The sequence below is a fragment of the Dipodomys spectabilis genome, unplaced genomic scaffold, assembly GCF_019054845.1.
Source record: "Dipodomys spectabilis isolate Male_0828 unplaced genomic scaffold, ASM1905484v1 ptg000001l, whole genome shotgun sequence".
Classification (NCBI taxonomy): Eukaryota; Metazoa; Chordata; class Mammalia; order Rodentia; family Heteromyidae; genus Dipodomys; species Dipodomys spectabilis.
The window spans coordinates 9,312,893-9,332,335 of record NW_024870678.1 but is presented as its reverse complement, the minus strand read 5'-3'; the positions used below and the strand labels follow the sequence as shown (position 1 = coordinate 9,332,335).

The following is a 19,443-nucleotide window of genomic DNA, read 5'->3' as shown; positions in this document are numbered from 1 at the left end:
AGTTACATATCAAACAGAACTTTCCTAACAAACTCTATCTTCACTTAAACTTGATTTTGACCAAGTACAATGATTCATAACTATATCTCAGCTACTAGGAAGAAGATCAGGTTCCAGGCTAGTGGGGGGCAAAAAGTTAAGAGATCCCTCCCATCTCTAAAATAATCCAGGAGTTGTGGTACATTTCTGAAATCCAGCTGCTTGGGAGACAGGTGGGAGAAATAGGTCTTTAGTCAATCTCAGGCAAAAACATGACGCCCCCCCCCCCCAATAACTGAAGCCATAAGAAGTGTTGGGGGCATGGTTCAAGTTGTAGAGTGTCTACCTAATAAGCAATGAGGCACTGAGTTCAAATCTTGTAATATAAAGAAACAAAAACAAATATAATTTTTCTTTTTTTCTGTTTTGGGTCCGGTCGTGGGCCTGAACTCTGGGCCTGGGCACTGTCCCTCAGCTCTTCAGCTCAAGGCTAGCGCTCTTCCACTTGAGTCACAGCGCCATTTATGGCTTTTTTCTTTTTTGCTTATGTGGTGCTGAGGAATCGAACCCAGGACCTCAGGCATGCAAGGCAAGTGCTCTACCACTGAGCCACCTTCCCAGCCCCAAATATAATTTTTCTTGCTCCCGAAAAAAACCTGTTGAAAAACCATGAAAATCATAAAAATGGAATTCTGTTGCCATTAAATTTGTTAATTACATACTTCACCAACTTTGGTGATTCATTATTAGTACTAAATCATTTTATAGTCATTGTTTTAATGTTACATTGAGAACTGATGTGAAACAAAGTTCGCAGTCATGGTGAAGTACAAACTTTCCAAAAACATTTAAAGTAATCATTTGAAAGGCATGGTATTGATCATGGTGCATTATATTTATAAACTGACATGTTGAATGGTAGCCCTTTGTACAATTACCTAAAGATAATAGAATGTTAAAGAAATAAAATCATTCATAAAAGAACTGGACATCCATAGCTGGACACTGAGAGCTGATGCCTGTGAAAATCTGTGATCTGAGAATCATGGTTTAAAACCAGCCTAGGCAGGAAAGTCTGTGAGACTCACCTCAAATTAACCAGAAAAGCTAAAGTGGAACTATGGCTCAAGTGGCACAGAGCACTAGCCTTGACTGAAATAGCTCAGGGACAGCACTTAGGCCTTATATTCAGGTCCCATTATTCACACACACACACACACACACACACACACACACACACACACACACGGAAGAAAGGAAGGAAGAAAAAGAAAAGAAAATTTACAAAAAATCATTAGAAGAAATGTTTTTGTGCAGTCAGTGATGTCTACAAAGTTAATATTTAATAGTGTAGTATCTGAGTTTACTAAGTTACTCTAATTGTAAGCAAGATGTAAAACATGTTAATTGATATTGTCAGAATTTGTTTTAAGCATATATTGCTAAAGGATTTTTCATTTGTGTCTTCACAAATTTCTTTTACTGATTTTCCTTTAAAGATACCTGCTTTTTTCAGTTTTAATAAATATGAGATACATTGGGAAGCTCCTCAGAATTTTATTCAAGATTCAAAGTTTTATGCAAAGCTACTTAATGTTTAGTAATTCTTCTGAACCTTGGTTAAAAACAAAAACCAAAACCAAAAAACTAACTAAACTTTCATCTCAATATGAAGGGTCCAACAAATACAGTTACTAGGACGAGACATGAAGGGACCTGCTCATGATAAGCTCTGGAACCAGTTAGAAGCTGAAATACATTTGCATCGGCACAAAACTGTTATCCGAGCCTGTAGAGGTCGGAATGACTTGAAGCGACCCATGCAAGCACCCCCAGGCCATGTATGTTGTTCTGCTGCTGCTTCCCCTTAGCCGCCTCCTTCTTGTTTGATTACAAGTCCTTTCTGTTCTTTTCTTCTAGTAGTACTTGAAGCCTTTATTCAGAAACTGAAAATGGGATTCAACTTATAAAGTAGATGAATAGTTGAGTAACTCAAAGAATGTTGGTAATGTTTCACAGACTTGCTGATGCTGTGAAAGTGATATTTCCACACAGTGAGTCAGAACTGGCACACACGTGATACTGTTTTAAGTCATGATTGAGCATGCTTAAGTTTAGCCAAAAATTGTAGTCATATTGACACATTGGCAAATATTTGAGGAAAGCTTTAAACCCAAATATAGATTCTGAACTAATATTTGTACCTGTTTAGTCTTAGATTAAGATAGAATTTGAGATCTATGTCCATTTGTCTATTTCTGTAGCTATCTTTGTTTATTATACAGGAACTTTCCTTTCTATCATTAAATCTATTATATTCTATTAGAACAGATACTTGATAATACAAACCTTAATATGTGAAATCTGTCTACCTCTTATCTAGTGGCTCATATATCTTAGAATCAGGAAATGACCTTAAATATAATTTGTTGCTTTTACAAAATTATAAGAAGATATGTACCTAGAGTTTAGTGGAAGAATAGGGATTGTAATGTAACTTTTGCCATTGTCTTCTCTAGGACACTGATGCCTCCCTCCCCCTCAGCCCTAGTAACTTCTAGGTCTATATATTTGGGAATTGGAAAGGTGAGGGAGGAAGATGGAATAGTGTCAGATACCTGAGTTATCATAGTTATTCTCATTCAGATAGCTGTTGTGAAAGTGGCTAAATATTAGGTTGAAGTTTTAGGGAGTAGCCAGTTAACACAAGTACTTTATACTAAATACGTGTGTCACACTTTAATCTGATGATCATGAGACTTAAAGAGCATAGAGGACATCATATTTTACTGATGTTTCTACTGAGTCTGAAAGAGGTAATCCAAGGAGACCACAAGGAAAGCAGGGAAGTGTTGGTTGAGAGGAACAACAGCTTTAAGAGAATTAGCATAGCAGTACTCAGATGGGTTAAGTCCTTGACAACTATTACTTAAGTAGATTAATCAGAAGGAATAATTTAAGTTTTGGGTTTTGCCAGTGGAATGTAATCTGGCTGTTAATGATAAAGGAAAGAAAAGATACAGGAGAGAAAAATGGGATCAATTATAGCCATGCAGTGTTTGATGTGTCCATGTGACACCTAAGAAGACCATCCATTTGAGCATATATAACTGGAATTCATGAGAAGAGTCTTGAGTTGAAATATTGGGAAGGTAATCGGCTATCGTATTTGAAACCATTTAATTGATTAAGTCATGGAAAGTATGTATAAAGTAAAAAGAATCAGAGGCCAAGGAGGGAAGAAAGAAAATGAATCTGCAAAGGAAACAGCTCAGATACAGAACACCTCAGAATGCCAAGGGTAACAGTGTCAGCTTTCTGCAGGATTCCAGTAGTGTTGTGATGGCAAAATATTAATTGGATGAGCAGTATCGGTATCAGTGACAATAAAGAAAATTCCACTGGTAGTAGGTTTGGGGAAGAATCTTAATTACAGTGCACAGAGTGTTAGAGGCAAGGTGGTAAACATAGTGGGTGTGGGTTTTGTGTGGAGGTTAAAGGAAGAAGTTAGTGGAAGATATGCATGTGTTATACATATTCAATATCGTAAAGCTGTAAGATTACTTATAATCTTATTAATACTTTCTTATGTTGTATATCTATGCCAGGAAGTTAATAAATATTTCTTAAGTTATATAGCATGAGTTGTCCTCTGTTTGGTGTATTGTTTAAGTAATGCTTTTTCCTCTGTTTTCTTCCAATAAGGATCAAGACTCCTTAAAGAAAAGTCAAGGAGTTGGTCCAATTAGAAAAGTTCTCCTTCTTAAGGAAGATCATGAAGGCCTTGGCATTTCAATTACAGTAAGAAGTAGTACTTCCTGTTTCCTTTTTACAGTTATCCAGTGCAGCCATGTGCTTTATACTAGACCCTTGGTATCTGTATTATGGTTCCAAGGAGACAGCAATTAAAATTAAAATTGTCAGGATGCAGTATTATACTGCAACTTTTGCTAAATTTCAATCTAAACTTTTCATTTTATCACTTAAGTATATTAACTTTGACCTGGATTTAGGGGCATAATTTACTTTTTAGGGAGGCAGATTTAAGAACAGGGAAACACTGAGCAGATCACACAACTTGCTTGTTTTTTTTTTGTTTTTTTTTTTGGTACTGATTCTGGGCCTTGAACTCAAGGCTAGGCACTATCTCTAAGCTTTTTTGCTCAAGAATAGCACTCTACCATTTGAGCCACAGCTCCACTTCTGGATTTTTGGTAGTTAATTGGAGATTAGAGTCTCGGGGACTTTCCTGCCCAAGATGTCTTTGAACCATAATCCTCAGATCTCAGCCTCCTGAATAGCTAGGATTACATACCTGTAATCTGGTGCCTGGCTTCCCACGATTTAAACATAACTGACTCTAACATGGAAAGACTAAGAACTTATCAAGTGACTGTATTTAAAAATTTTGTTTTTGAAATTTCTTTTGATTTTTTTTTTTGTACTTTAAAAAAAAAATCACACGTGGTCAAAACTACGTGTAATGAATCCATAAATGAGGCAGGCTTGCTGTGTATATTAGTGGTTGTTGCTTCAGGCTTGTTCACTGAATAAGGTAGCTTTACTATTTGATCATACTTAGGCACTGTGTAAGCTCATTAGTTTTGTGTATTATTTAATGTATACATGTTTCTTACAATTACAAATTAATCTCATGTATACATGTTTCTTACGATTAAAAATTAATCTCATGTGACTACCTTTTTTACAACCCTCAAAGTTCATAAATTTGAGTAGGAGAAATAACACATATTCATCTAAGCTAGAAACAATTAGTATGTTTCCTCAATTGTACATTGCACAACTGAATATTTTTCCACATCAGAGCAACTTTTTGAGATTCATCTTACAACCTTAAAATTATTTGAGGTATATATGCTATTTGGTTTATCCTTACCAATTCAGATTTGATAAAATAGTATTCACATGTACTAGTGTAGAAATTCTTTCTTATGTTTAATAGGTAAAGCTATTGTTTTTTGGGAGGAGGGCATTTTGGTATTTTGGGCTCTGTAATGTTTTTAGAAAAGCACATTATTAACTATTTTACAGAGATATATCTCTAGTGATTATAGTAACCTATTTATCAAATGAAATTTCATCCACCCATTTACAGAGAGTATAAATGGTTATTTAAATATATATTTTTTCCTTTCTTGTTTGGGCCTGGGCACTGTCCCTGAGCATCTTTTGATCAAGGCTAGTCCTCTACCAGTTGAATCAGAGTTTCATGGCTGGCTTTTTGGGGGTAGTTTATTGGAGATAAGAGTTTCATGGACTTTCCTGCCAGGGCTAACTTGAACCATGAGCCTCAGATCTCAGCCTCCTGAGTAGCTAGGATTACAGACATGAGCTACTGGCTCCCAACTTAAATCTGATTTTTTTTTTTTGGTCTGTTGTGGGACTTGAACTCTGGGCCTGGGTGCTGTCCCTGAGCTCTTCAGCTCAAGGCGTGAACCCTACCACTTAAGCCACAGTGTCCCTTCCGGTTTTCTGGTGGTTAATTGGAGATAAAAGTCTCATGGACTTTCCTGCCTGGGCTGGCTTTGAACAGTGATCCTCTGATCTCAGCTTTCTGAATAGGTAGGATTATAGGCGTGAGCTACTGGCTCCCAGCCTAAATGTATAATTTTTTAAGAAAATGTTTTATGCCTAAACTATAACCATTGTTTACAAGTATAAACTAACTGCCTTTTGTTCTTAGGGTGGGAAAGAACATGGGGTTCCAATCCTCATCTCTGAGATCCATCCAGGACAGCCTGCTGATAGGTGTGGAGGACTGCATGTTGGGGATGCTATTTTGGCGGTCAATGGTGTTAACCTAAGGGACACAAAGCACAAAGAAGCTGTAACCATACTTTCTCAGCAGGTAAGTTCTCTTTATGTAATTAAAATGGATCTGTCAGTTGGTTCATTTTTGCATCTATTGGACTTCCTGCTGAAGTTTCGCAAGTGGTAAAGTGTGTATAGGTACACTTGCTTGTTTTGATTTGAGATAAATCCTATGTGCCACAGTCTTCTCACTTAATAGGTACTAAAATAGAGCTGAAAAAGTAAGTGAAGATGTAGCACTTTAAAGTAACATCATTGATAACAGGACCATAGAGAGATATAAGATATCACAATACAATGTGAGTAGATTTATTTCAGTCTTGGAATAGTAGCAACTTTCATTTAGTTTAATTTTATTATTTCAACAAAGTAAATGCTAGTTCTTAGCAATTTAAAGATTTGCTCATAGCTACAAAGTAAATAAATTACAGAATTAGGATATGTATCCCAAATGTCGTATTTGTTAGCCAATGGTCTTAAATTTTTCTTTTCTTTTCTTTGTTGTTGTTGTTGTTGGTAGTGAGGCTTTAACTCTAGGTCAGCTCCTCAGCTCAAGGCTCTACCACTCGAGCCACTTCCAGCTTTTTCTATTCATGTGGTGCTGAGGAATCAAACCTAGGGCCTCATGTCTGCAAGGCATGTACTCTACCACTGAGCCCCTTTCCAGCCCCGTTCTTTCCTCTTTTGAGAATGGGCTTTCAGGATTTAGATTTTGGGTAGTACAATGAGTTGTCTTGAGGATCATGTTACAATTGAATCTCTATTGAATATTAATTTACATCTCATTAGCTCAACTCTTCATGATGCATACCTTTTCTTTACAATCTCACTAAATAGTTGTATCAGTCAGGCGCTGATGGCTCACACCTGTAATCCTAGCAATTCAGGAGGCTGAACTCCAAGGATTGTAATTCAAAGCCACCCTGGCTGGCCAGGAACATTTGTGAGACTCTTTATCTCCAATTAACCACCAGAAAACCAGAAGTGGCACTGAGCGCTAGCCTTGAACTGAAGTGTTCAGGGACAGTGCCCAGGCTATGTTCAAGACCCACAACTGACAAAAAAAAAAAAAAAAGTTGCATTGAAAGAAAGACTTTCTAATCATATTAGCAAGTCTTCCTTCTCATGCCTATAATACTAGCTACTACTCAGGAGGCTGAGATCTGAGGATCCTGGTTCAAAGCCAGCCTGGGCAGACAAATCCAAGAGACTTTTATCTTTCAATTAACCATCAAAAAGCTGAAAGTGGAAATGTGACTCAAGTAATAGAATGCTAGACTTGCGCCAAAAAGCCAAGTAAGATTGTGAGGCTCTGGATTCAAGCCCAGTAAACCAACCCCCCCCCCCCAAAAAAAAGGTCTTCCTTTCATATTAATCCTTGAATGTGAGCCCACCCACAGGTATATTTCTATCACTGCGTGGTATTTTTAAAGCATTATCTATTAAGAGATATTTTGGAATGCTACTGATCTCTCAAGTTAGTATTTTCTCAAGTCAGTGTGACTATAATCCAAAAATGTAAAGAGTAGGATGGATATCAGCTATGAGAAAGGAACTATGAAAAGGCAATAATAAACTTTTAACGTACAACTTTTCAGGCATAACTTCAAACTGGTAGGAAAGAAGAGCACACAAGAGATTCAGTAGTTAGCAGCCAAAATAGCATGCTTTCTTTAGGACATAGGCAAGCTATAATTTTCAGTTAAAAAGAGCAGACCTATATATAATGATTGTCATCTCTTGGTAAATGACCTTTATAACTTAGAATTTTTTAACATAAAATGATGTATAATTTTGCACTTGGGTATAAAGTTGTTATTAAAGAACAAAGACTTTGGAATCAAATTTCTATTTTTCCATGCACTTGTTTATATTGAGGGTTATCTTTCTCTGTTACTCAGTAAGGTTTTTTTGTTAGTGTAAAGAAGACTACAATGGTGGTGTTATTCTGAGAATTGAAGGCCATAATTTTATGTAGTAAATATAGTAATTATTATCATTAACTAGGCAGAACACCTTGATTAGTACTCTGTCTGGTATTCAGAAAGTTAGGGAAATGTTCAAGAATTTTCCAGTAAGAAACAGCAAATCATTATCTAGGGATTTCTTGAATTAGAATGGAAAGTTTGTGAGGTATCCTTAGTGTAAACTTAATTAACATCTGATTATTTAGATGGATTTGCTAAATTGCTGTGTAAAGTACAAAATGGCAAAAATGGTTTGAAACAGTAAATTTCCAAAATTATGTAAACTTAATAGGCATTGTTTTTTTCCCCCTTTTCTGTTAGCAAAAAATACTGTAGTTAATTGACAGCTACTAGGAGTTTCTCAAGAAGATTTGAGGGATTGGTCTGGACAGTTAGAGCCTCTCAAACGCTTTTTACCTTTGAGATTCTAGAATTTCATTATTTGTTGTCTGAAAAGGAGCAGTATCTGTAGTCTCCATTCCTAAGCCTACCTCAAAAGATTTTTTTAAATCCAGTTTTGATTGGATTTGCCATTGGTTTAATTGCTTATTTTCATTCTCTTTTTAGAGGGGAGAGATTGAATTTGAAGTCGTTTATGTGGCACCTGAAGTGGATTCTGATGATGAAAATGTGGAGTATGAGGACGAGAGTGGACATCGCTACCGTCTCTATCTTGATGAGTTAGAGGGAGGTGGTAATACAGGTGCTAGTTGCAAGGATGCAAGTGGGGAGCTCAAAGTGTTACAAGGTAAAAATCACTCTTAAAAATCATAATGAATGTAGTAATTTTTTAAGTGTAAAGCCTTAGGTATTCAGTAATACTATTTTAATGGTGAGAAACCAAAGCAATGAATAGTTTCCCTTGCTTATAGTTTTAGTGTACACTAGTAACTGCTGATATTTTATTTATATGTGTGTTTTCTAGAATCATCTCGGACTATGGTTCTTGAAAATAAAGAAAATTCAAGATTTCTAGAGGCTGAAACAGATCATCATGTTTTTAGAGTAGATCTTAGCATGAAATCTGTTAACATAAATTCTTCACTCTTAACAGCAAATTAGAGTCATTTTAGGCTAATATCTCATCATTATATGAGTCAAGATACGTGATCCTGGAGACCTTTGATTTAGGTCCATTGCTATCATGTATATATACATATTAAAGAAAAACCTGGGACTTTTTTTTTTAATCTAGAGCAGGGTATTTTCCAATTATGATACATAGGAGTTTCTAAGAGCTTTGGGAGTTTATCATGAAGTCACAGCTTTTCAAAATAACATTGTGATCACATTTATTTGTTGATATTTACACTAATGGTACAAAGAGCACCTTCATGTCTAAACTATTACTTATACTTGTAGTAAACTAAACCAAAGCAAAGGTGAGCCAGGTCCTAGTGGCTCAAGCCTGTAGTACTAGCTACTCAGGAGGCTAAAACATGAGGATGACAGTTTGAAGCCAGTCTGGGCAGGAAAGACCATGAGATTCTTATAAACAATTACTACCAGAAAACTGGAAGTGGTGTTGTGGCTCAAAGTGGAAGGTTGCTAGGCTTGAGCAAGAAAGCTCCAGGACAGCACCTAGGCCCTGAACTCAAGCCCCACAACCAGGAAAAAAAAAAAAAAATCAGTGGTGAGACTTTGGCTATCTTCTGTAAAGTCAGATACTAGGAAGATGTACAAAATGCAAAATTAGAAAGTAATGAGAGAATGGAAGCAAGACAGCCTCTTCAGTAAATGGTGCTGGCAAAATTGGTTCAACACCTGTAGAAAACTAAAGCTAGATTCTTATATATCACCCTGCACCAGAATCAACTCCCAATGGATCAAAGACCTCAAAGTCAAAGCAGACACCCTGAAAAGGCATAAGAGAAACACTAGGGCTCCAAGGCACAGGCTAAAATTTTCTTAATAAAGACCCAGAAACACAACAAATCAAAGAAAGGTTGGACAAATGGATTGCATGAAACTGCAGAGCTTATGCATGGCAAAGGACAGAGCTAGCAAGATCAATAGAAAGCCGATGGATTGAGAGAAGACCTTCACTAGCCACACAACAGACAAGGGTCTCATATCTAAAATATATTTAGAACTATTAAATCCCCCAACAACAAATCCTCAAAGAAACAACTACCCCATTAATAAGTGAGCTAAAGACTTAAAGAGAGACTTCTCTGAAGAGGAAACAAGAATGGCTGATAGACACATGAAGAAATGCTCAACTTCTCTAGCCATAAAACAACATTGAGATTCCACCTCACCCCAGTTAGAATGGCTATAATCAAGAAATCTAATAGCAAACGATGCTGGATGTGGCCAAAAGGGAATCCTACTACATTGTTGGCAGGAGTGTAAACTTGTTCAACCACTCTGGAAAGCAGTATGGAGGTTCCTCAAAAGACTCCACCTAGAGCTCCCCTATGACCCAGCAATCCCACTTTTGGGCATTTACCCAAACAATCACAAACAAGGCCATACTAAAGGTACCAGCACAACTATGTTTATTGCAGCATTATTCACCATAGCTAAGATAGGGAACCAACCCAAATGCCTCTCAGTAGATGAATGGATCAAGAAAATGGAATTCTATGCTTCCATCAGAAAGAATGACACCACCCCATTTGTTAGGAAATGGAAAGACTTGGAAAAAAAATCATATTAAGTGAAGTAAGCCAGGCCCAAAGAAACAGAGGTCCCATGGTTTTCCTTATTTGCAATAACTAGTATATGTCTAGGACAAGCAGAAAAGGTCAAAAGCTATATGCATATGACCATGTAAGCAAAATGAACCCCAAGATAGAGACACAAGAGGTTTTATATTTGTTGTTGTTATTTTATGTACTTATAATGTACTATGTGATTTTTTTATTTTTTTTTTTTTTTTTAGTTTCTCTTGTATGTTCTCCCCCTTTGGTATAACATAACCCTGTTTTCACTCTATTTGATTCCAGTGCCCTGCACATTTCAATGTGCCCTGTACATTTTTCTAATTTGGGGAAGAAAAATAACAAAATGCTGAAGTAAGGATATAGATTGACCCATTGTAGCAATAAGATGTACAAGACACTATGTTGAAAAGGAACTTTACAATTTCAGGATTGGAAGGGGGAGGTGGGGAGATGGGGAAGGAAGGAATGGTAAGGGGGAAAAACAAAAGGGGGGGTAACAATGCTCGATAGGAAATGTACTCATTGCCTTACTCATGTAACTGTAACCCCTCTGTATAGTATCTTTACAATAAAAATACATTTTAGAAACAAAGTAATGATATTCTTTTGATTAAAAATTCTTTTTGGTTTTTGAAGATAGTTGTCATCAAACAACTCTGTGTTGTTTATATTAACATTGAGTTCTTGTCATTTTAACAATATTTTAATTTTTTTACAGTTTTCATAACTAGCATGATAATAACCATAGTCCACCTAAACCAAAACTGTTTAGAGTACTTAGTCTAAGCTTATTAAAGTATAAAGGTTTCAGAAACCAAAAAGTTGGAGGATTCGTGGGCAAACAGTTTTGTGATGAACCATGGCACATTGGTTAGTTTTGTATGTTAGTGTGCAAAATGACACCAGTAGCAGTTACTGTTCTCTCCGTGCATCTTAAGTAAATAGGGTAGCATCTTGTCAAAATCTTAATGCCAGGCGCTTTCTACAGTTTCATTGCTTTTCATATTTTCTACTTCTTTCTGTCAATATTAGAAGGCTGTTCCTTATTTTAAGACTTCTCTATCCCTCTGCAACTTGCAGGCACTTAAGATGTGTCTCAGTTGATAGTGTATGCCATGTGACGGACCACTATTAACTCCCCAGATCACAAAAACTATATTTGTTAGATATTGATTTCTACTTTTCTTTACTTCTTTGCTCACATAATAAGATAACTCTTATTTATTTAAAAGCTTATCATCTATCTAGTAGATTACCCAGAATTTGTTTCAGTTTTTAGTTAGACATTATCTCTCAACATGCATGTGTACAGTGTGTGTGCATGTGCGTGCTGGTCCTGGGGTTGAACTCAGGATCTGGGTGCTATCCCTGAGCTTTTTTGCTCAAGGCTAGTGCTTGGCTACTTGAATCAGAGTGCCATTTCCAGCTTTTTGGTAGTTAATTGAGATTAAAAAAAAAACAAAAACTCATGGACTTCCCTGCCCAGACTGGCTGGCTTGATCCTCAGATCTCAGCCTACTGAGTAGCTAGGATTATAGGCATGCATCCCCGACACCTAGCCAACAAACTAGATTTTTAGGAATGAACTGGTATATACTTTAGTGAACTGACATTAAGTAATAAGAAGACTAAAAGGTCAAATTAAAAACCTTCACAATTCAATAGGTGTAATTGTACATGTCAATTAGAAAACTTGAAAGAAAATTTTACACATTTTTTAGGTAGGTCCAACCAATAAAACTTTCAAGTATGTACAATATTCGAGCTCTAAGAAGGACAAATTCTGTTCTTAAGAAGTCATGGTGCATTGCCTGTAATCCTGATATTCAGGAGGCTGAAACCGATGTATACAGAGCTTGATGCCAGTGTAGGCTACATTGTGAGACCCTGTCTCAAAAAATAAAAACAAATAAAATACATATAGATTTAAAACTGTTATTTTGCTGCATATTGCTACTAATTACAGCAGGCATCTCATTTTTTGCTCAGTAAAATTATAAAACTAAGTATATTCTTAGACCATAAAATATCTCCTTTTTTCTTTTCTTTTCTTTTTTTTTTTCAGGATATAATAAGAAGGTAGCTGATGCACATGAAAATGGAGACATGGGAACTTCAAGTGACACTCCACTAGATGACAGTGCTTCTAAATTAGATGACCTGCACAATCTGTACCATAAAAAGTCTTATTAAACTGACTGTATCTCCAGATAAGATTGTTAATCAGACTATTTTAAACTTGGGGCACTAGGGAAGACCGTGACAAAGACTATACAATTTCAAGGGAGTTGTTTGTTGCCTAAAGAAAGGCGGGTACCTCAGGGCTTCATGTGAACAATTGAAATGCATAAAACCGTGTTCTGTGGTATATCATAATTAGCTATTGCATGTAAAGCAACTTTGATTTTCCTGGAATTGTAAGCACCAAAGCATGTGTTTCCCAAAGGGATATTATATTAATAGGCTCTTAAGTACCAAATGAAGTGCTACTATTTTATTTGGTTCCTTTCCTATTTAAGAAAAGGACACTGCTAACTGGAATTTTTATAATAGGAAATGCAAGAGAGTAAGTGAATTCATCACATATGAATCCATGTATCCATAATGTTAACTGTGGAATTTCAAAAGACAGAACTTCTAATTCCATAAATTGCAGAAATGTAGGTTGACTTATTTTTGTTTAACTGAAAGAATGGTTTTATTTGTCTTTTTAATCTGTTGTGCATACTGATAACTAAATCAATTTTCATGATCATTTGTTATAATGAGTTTGCTTTATAGCTATATTCAATGCAGTAAAAAAAAATAGTTCTGTTTATGCAATCCTTTATCAATCAATGCTGCGCTAGAAATAGTTTCTGAAAAGTTATTGTATGTTTACTTTGGATTTTTTAAAAGAAATGCAGATGAGTATACCTGTTGTCAATTATGTTAACCTGTGCCTCATACCGGAGCATTACACTATTAATGTTTAGTCTCTATGTTTATTTTCTATGATCCACAAAAGACAGTTTTATATATTTTGAGTTGTTCATAAAGTTTTTCTTATGATAGTCCTAGTAGAAACAGTTCACGTTTATTAGTATGTTACAAAAAAATGTCACATTCAGCCAGTAGTTTTCTCTTTAATTATCTGATTTACCGACCACTTAAAAAGCCGAGGGACTAAAGTAGGCAGGACAAAGTGAAGACATTTTGATACAGTAATTGGTTTTCATATTGATACATATTTGCCTAAAGTAGTTTTCATATGCAAACTGTGAATTTGCAAGTTCTCTTGTCAGCGGATTAAGCACAGTGCCTCCTTTCTTAGTGTTCTGTGGGCCATTATACCCTGCTAAACAAAGTCAAAACAGTATGTTTGCTAAAATGCAAAGTCAAAACATTTACTAATGTCAGTGTTTTAAAAGATACATTTAAGAGAATATTAAGTGAGGGAAAAATCTCTAAGGCTCTAAAATATTATCAGTATCTTCATTTCTCATCCCTGTTTTTCCCAGATGCACTATATATTTGTTCAAAGTTAAATCTATAAAATGTATATACTTTTGTTTTGTGATTATTGCTATTTATAAACTTAATATTTTACTATTGTTCATTTATAGTTTATTGGTGGTTTTATCCCTCTGTATACCTATTGCCCTGTTAATTCATAACTAGAAGTGCACTTCATAGTGTCTTATTGTTACTGATATTAAAATACTTCATAGTTTAATACTGCGTCTAAGCAAGTTAGTATTTAAATGTACAAATGAATAAGCAAGTTACGTGTTAGTGTTTGCTCCTGCCAGGCTAGATTGTTTCAAAGAAAGATTGTTTTGCCTCATGGATTCCTCCTATGGTAGACACCAATCTGCAAACTGGATTGTAGCTAATGTATTCATTTATTTAAAAATAAGAATTCCATCATTACAGATCAGAAAACTTTTTTGCTATGACATAAAAACCATGTCAGTTTTTGTTTTCTTAAAATATAGCCTGGGTCAATAGAATGACCATGACATTTTTGTCCCCAGAGAATATGCTTTATACACTATGAATATTTAGGAAACTGTAAGCTATACTTCTTTGATTTTTCAAGTACTGCATATTAAATTGGTTTTTTTAAAGGTAGGTTGGGGGTTGTTTTGCTTTTTCCTTTAGAACTGAGAAATAGCATTTTTGTAAGGTACCTCCAATTTGAACGATTTTATGAGTTGTAATATACATTCCCTTCAAGGGGAATAAACAAAATAAAGTTTTCTAAGTAGTGTAAAATTGAACGCATTAGTTTCCTTTATATTCATCTCCTTCTTGGTCTGGAAAGCATAATGAGAGCACTGTTGTGTAGCTGCTACTATGAATTTCCTGGCATGTGTCCGAAAGTACCTAGTAGAAAGTTTATTTTAGAATATGATCTTTAGGGATAAACTAGGAATTGCAGATTTGCCCTAATGCACTGAGAACCAGTTTTTGTTTGTTTGTTTTTTTTTGTATTTTCACATTTATGAGAAAGAAGCCCATACGGTAAAATCTTCATTAGAAAAGATAAGAAGGGAACTGCTGCAGAGATCTGTTAACAATAAAAATACGGAAAATAAAATCTGAGGGAAATTGTTCAATGCACATGAGAGTGGTGTGTGTATATATGTATACTTGACCTCTAAAATTCTCTGTCACAGATAGGATGGAAATGCTACACTGCAGTCATGAGACTATTGTTAAAACATTTAAGAAAAATGGCATCTTGTGGATCTTGGTGGTCATACCTGGATAGTTACTAAAAGTTAGCACAGCTTGCCCATGGTGCTGGATTTTCCCCACTACAGTGGAATTATTTTTTCATAATTTAGAAATAAAACACACGATTCATATCTAAGTTGCACATTGTTTGATATCCTTACTGTGTGATCTACATTCCAGCCTGTCATTTAGGTTGACCTCACATCTATAGTGTTTATGACAAATGTATTATATATAATTGAATTTAGTAGTTTTTATTAGCTTGTAAATAAAAATGGAATCTTCTCCAATAAAATGGTATTGATCTTAATTTTTAAAAGGTAAATGGTGTTTCTTTTATGTGGAATACTTTCATTTATTATTTATTCTAAGTAGCTTCTATTAATTGTCCAATGTCACACAAAATGTGCTAAGGCTGAATCTCAATACTACAGTAAAATGATATTTTGGAATGCTAAGGATTAGCCATTTGTCTGCAGTACTGTTAAACACGTGTATGTTAGAAAGATCTGATAGTGACTGTGGAATCCGCTTTCTGTTAAAACTTAACATATGACAAAAAAGAAACCCTGATTTCCTTGGCTCTGTGTTGCAAATAGTGGACAGCTGAATCTACTTACGAGAAGAAGACTGATGAAAATAACAACACAACACTATTAGTATTTAAGGGGATACATTCTCCATTGTAGCATCTAAGTATATGTCACTTAGAAGTTTTCTTTATGTAAAATAATTTTAGAAAAAAATACTTTAAATGTCCTTATGAATGTTCAGAAATACTTGCTGTTTTTCATTGGACGATATTGATTTAATCCCAACGGTTATATGGTTTTTTTTTTTTTTTTTGGTTGGTTGTGGGGCTTGAACTCGGGGCTTGGGCACTGTCCCTGAGCTCTTCAGCTTAAGGCAAGTACTCTACCACTTGAGCCACAGCACCACTTCTGGTTTGCTTGTGGTTAATTGGAGATAAAAATCTCATGGATTTTCCTTCCTGGGCTGGCTTGAACCGCTATTCTCAGATCTCAGCCTCCTGAGTAGCTAGGATTACAGGCGTGAGCCACTTGTGCCTGGCTCTTTGTATACTTTTTGTGTGTTGGTTTAAGCTACTAGTTCACCAGGTTGTTTGAGAAGGGGGAAACATTTTTTCCATATTTCATCCTGATAGGAAAACTAATCCAATTTATGAAATATAACATGTTTTGTATTTTCATTGTTAATCAGTGTTTGATTTTAGGGATTTTATAACTAACTTTAAAAAGAAGAACATAATGAGTATTGCGCATTACCATGTGCTTTTGGTGTTAAACATTTTGTTTGATAATAAATCTTTTTCAGGTGCATTTTAGGAGTCATTATCAGCACGGTGGTGTCGAGGAGAATGTATGTCTGTTACCTCCAGCAGGGGGAGCATAGCTGCCTAAAGGCCCAACTGCTTCACTGAAAACCGCCTTGTTCAGGCTGAAGCTTCTCTTCTGGAAGCTGAGGCTACTTACTGACTAATCAAGACAGGGATTCTCTGACTTTGGACATTGACTGGAAAACTCCCTGATGGTCTTGCCAAGTTCCCTTAGGACTGCGTTGTAGTCTGACTCACTTTCACACAACCTTTCTTATTACTAAAATGTCCAGGAAGTTATTACAGCAGTTCAACGTTTAAAAAATGCTATCGAATTGCTACATTTGGGTCACATCCTCATTGTAAACTGGTTGCCTTTATGCTCCCTGCCTATTTTTCCTCAATGTCATTGCCCCAATAAATCTTTGGCATAGCTGATCCCATGGATGTTGGTGTCTGCTTCCAGGAGAATCTTGATTGACAAATTGACCAGGAATGAGATTTGAGGAAATGAGGAATTAATTGGGGATTAAGAGGTGATTTATCTCCTTCCCCAAAAGATAAAGGATAAGGGTAGAGTTACCATAAGTATTTGGATTTTGATTTAAGGTAGAATTGAAGTTTTGAAAAGGTTAAGATTTAGGGTAAAATTGAAATATAACTTGCTGAGTAACTCGTTTACAGGGTTAACGAGAATTTGTTTTAATAGTGGGATTAGGTAGGGCTTGGGTTATGGTTTGAGTGACATTTAAGAAATGGGAAAATTGAAAAACATTTAAGGATTATGAGAAAAAATTAGGATCAATGTTCACCCAAGTCTTGTTACTATTATGCTTAGAATAGAGACAGAATAAAAGGACTACAAGTTTAGGGTAAAATTGAGACTTAATGTACTGATTAGGAGTAGAGGAAAAGTTAGGGTTAGTGTTAAGAGTTGGTATTACTGTTAGGATTTTTACAGTAAGATTGTTGGGTTAGGATTCTGTTTACAGTTAGGGTTAGAAAATGGTAAGGTTCAGGGTAAAATTAAAACTTCAAGGATTATATGATTAGAGTAAAAGTTAGAATTAGTGTTCCTCAGTCTTTGTTTTACTAATAGGATTCATGTTTTATGTAAAGTTAGGATTTCAGTTTGTGAAATCCTAATCCCAACACAAATACTTCTGTTTACATTAATCCTAACTTTTAGATGTTCTCAAAATATGTTTTAATCTTACACTTTTTCTAACTCTGACCTTAACTCTTAACACAAATCTTTACCTGTAGCCCTTACCTAACCTAATCATTATAGTATCCAAATGATTCTGACTGCTTCTGTTTATCATTGTTAAAATAACTTTCAGTTTTACACTAAACCTTACCCTTTTCTTTGCTCTTAACACTAACCCAAACCTAGCCCTAACACTACCCCTACTCAAATCCTAAAATACAAAAATTCTTAACAGGAGCCCTAAATTTATTCCTGGTTCCTAATTAAGGTTAAATTTTTATCCTAAATCTTACCCTTTTCCTAACCCTAATCTGAACCTCAACCCTAATCTTTTTAAGTTTTTTATTGTGAAAATGCTGTACAGAGGGGTTATAGTTACATGAGCAAGGTAATGAGAACATTTCTTATCAAGCATTGTTGCCTCCTCCTCTCTTTTCCCCCTACCATCCCTTCCCTCCCACCTCCATAACTATGCTCCCCACCCCCACCTAAATTATAAAGTTCATTTTTCAATATAGTGTCTTGTACATCTCCTTATTGCATATCCCTATATCCCTAAACATTTTGTTTTTTTCTCTTCCTCTCCCCAAATTAATCTTAACACATACTCTTCCCTTATCCTAAGAGTAGCACGAAAACTAGTTTAACCATAAGTTTTACTCCTCATCCTTACTTAAGTTTAACCACTCAATTGTATTCTTAATCCTCATTCACACTAGAACCCAAACCCTAACTACTCCTAAACCAGTTACACCTTAAACTTTACCCATTTCCTAACTCTTAATATAAGCATAAACCTTCCAAAATTCTTAAAGTAATTCAAAGTTTTGACTTTGACTTTCATTCTTCATCTAATTGCTAAATTTTCAATTTAACTTCTTTTTTTTTGGGGGGGGGGGTCATGGGGCTTGAACTCTGGGCCTGGGCGCTGTCCCTCAGCTCTTCAGTTCAAGGCTAGTGCTCTACCACTTGAGCCACAGTGCCACTTCTGGCTTTTTCTGTAGTGCTGAGGAATTGAACCCAGGGCCTCATACATGCGAAGCAAGCATTCTACCACCTTCCCAGCCCTCAATTTAACTCTTAACCTTTCCTATCAACCCTGAACCCCATACCAAATTGTGTCCTTAACCCTAACTAATAGTAACACAGATGGTTTTTTTAACAGCAGCACTAAATTTTACTCTATTCCTAATCTTTACAATAAGTTTCACTGTAACTAACTATAACTACCCTTTCCTTAACTCTAAAAAGAACCAGAACCCTAACTCCAATCTTATTAACACAAAGACTAATAATACCGATTCTAACTTTCATTCTACCCTAATCCTTAAAATAAGTTTCAGTTTTACCCAACCCTTATTTTCCCAGCTTGAATACTAATAGTGCCCTAATACTAGTAACACAAATACTTTGGTTTATATTTAACCTAACAATCATAATTCTTAAAGTTTCATTTTCACCCTAAACCTTACATTTTTCCTCACCCTAGCTTACCATTAGCAGCATTCAAACTGCTCCCAGGTCCTGAAGAGAGGCCACATGTTCTCTGTCCAATACGGAGTGTTGGTCTTGGGATAGCTACTTGGTGTGTGAATGAGTGCAAGATCAACATTTCCAGCCAGGCCAGCCTGGTGGCCACATCTGGACTGCTGTAATTGTTCAAAGAGAACTGACATATTTAGGAAAGACCATATAGTTATTCATGGTGCCTACAGCTATACCTGTAAT

The 19,443-nt window shown here is 35.7% G+C and overlaps 1 protein-coding gene across 2 annotated transcripts in view; it reads left to right on the top strand.

Moving 5' to 3' along the window:
- The window catches only part of Gopc (golgi associated PDZ and coiled-coil motif containing), a 35,802-nt gene extending 20,323 nt beyond the window's left edge, over positions 1-15,479 (top strand). For both annotated transcript variants that reach the window (XM_042683624.1, XM_042683563.1), the window contains 5 exons: positions 1,655-1,820; positions 3,685-3,780; positions 5,684-5,848; positions 8,346-8,526; positions 12,513-15,479. In XM_042683624.1, the coding sequence (XP_042539558.1) occupies positions 1,655-1,820; positions 3,685-3,780; positions 5,684-5,848; positions 8,346-8,526; positions 12,513-12,640 (736 nt within the window). In that variant the 3' untranslated portion in view covers positions 12,641-15,479. The remainder of the gene's footprint in view (positions 1-1,654; positions 1,821-3,684; positions 3,781-5,683; positions 5,849-8,345; positions 8,527-12,512) is intronic.
- Positions 15,480-19,443: the final 3,964 nt, after the last annotated feature.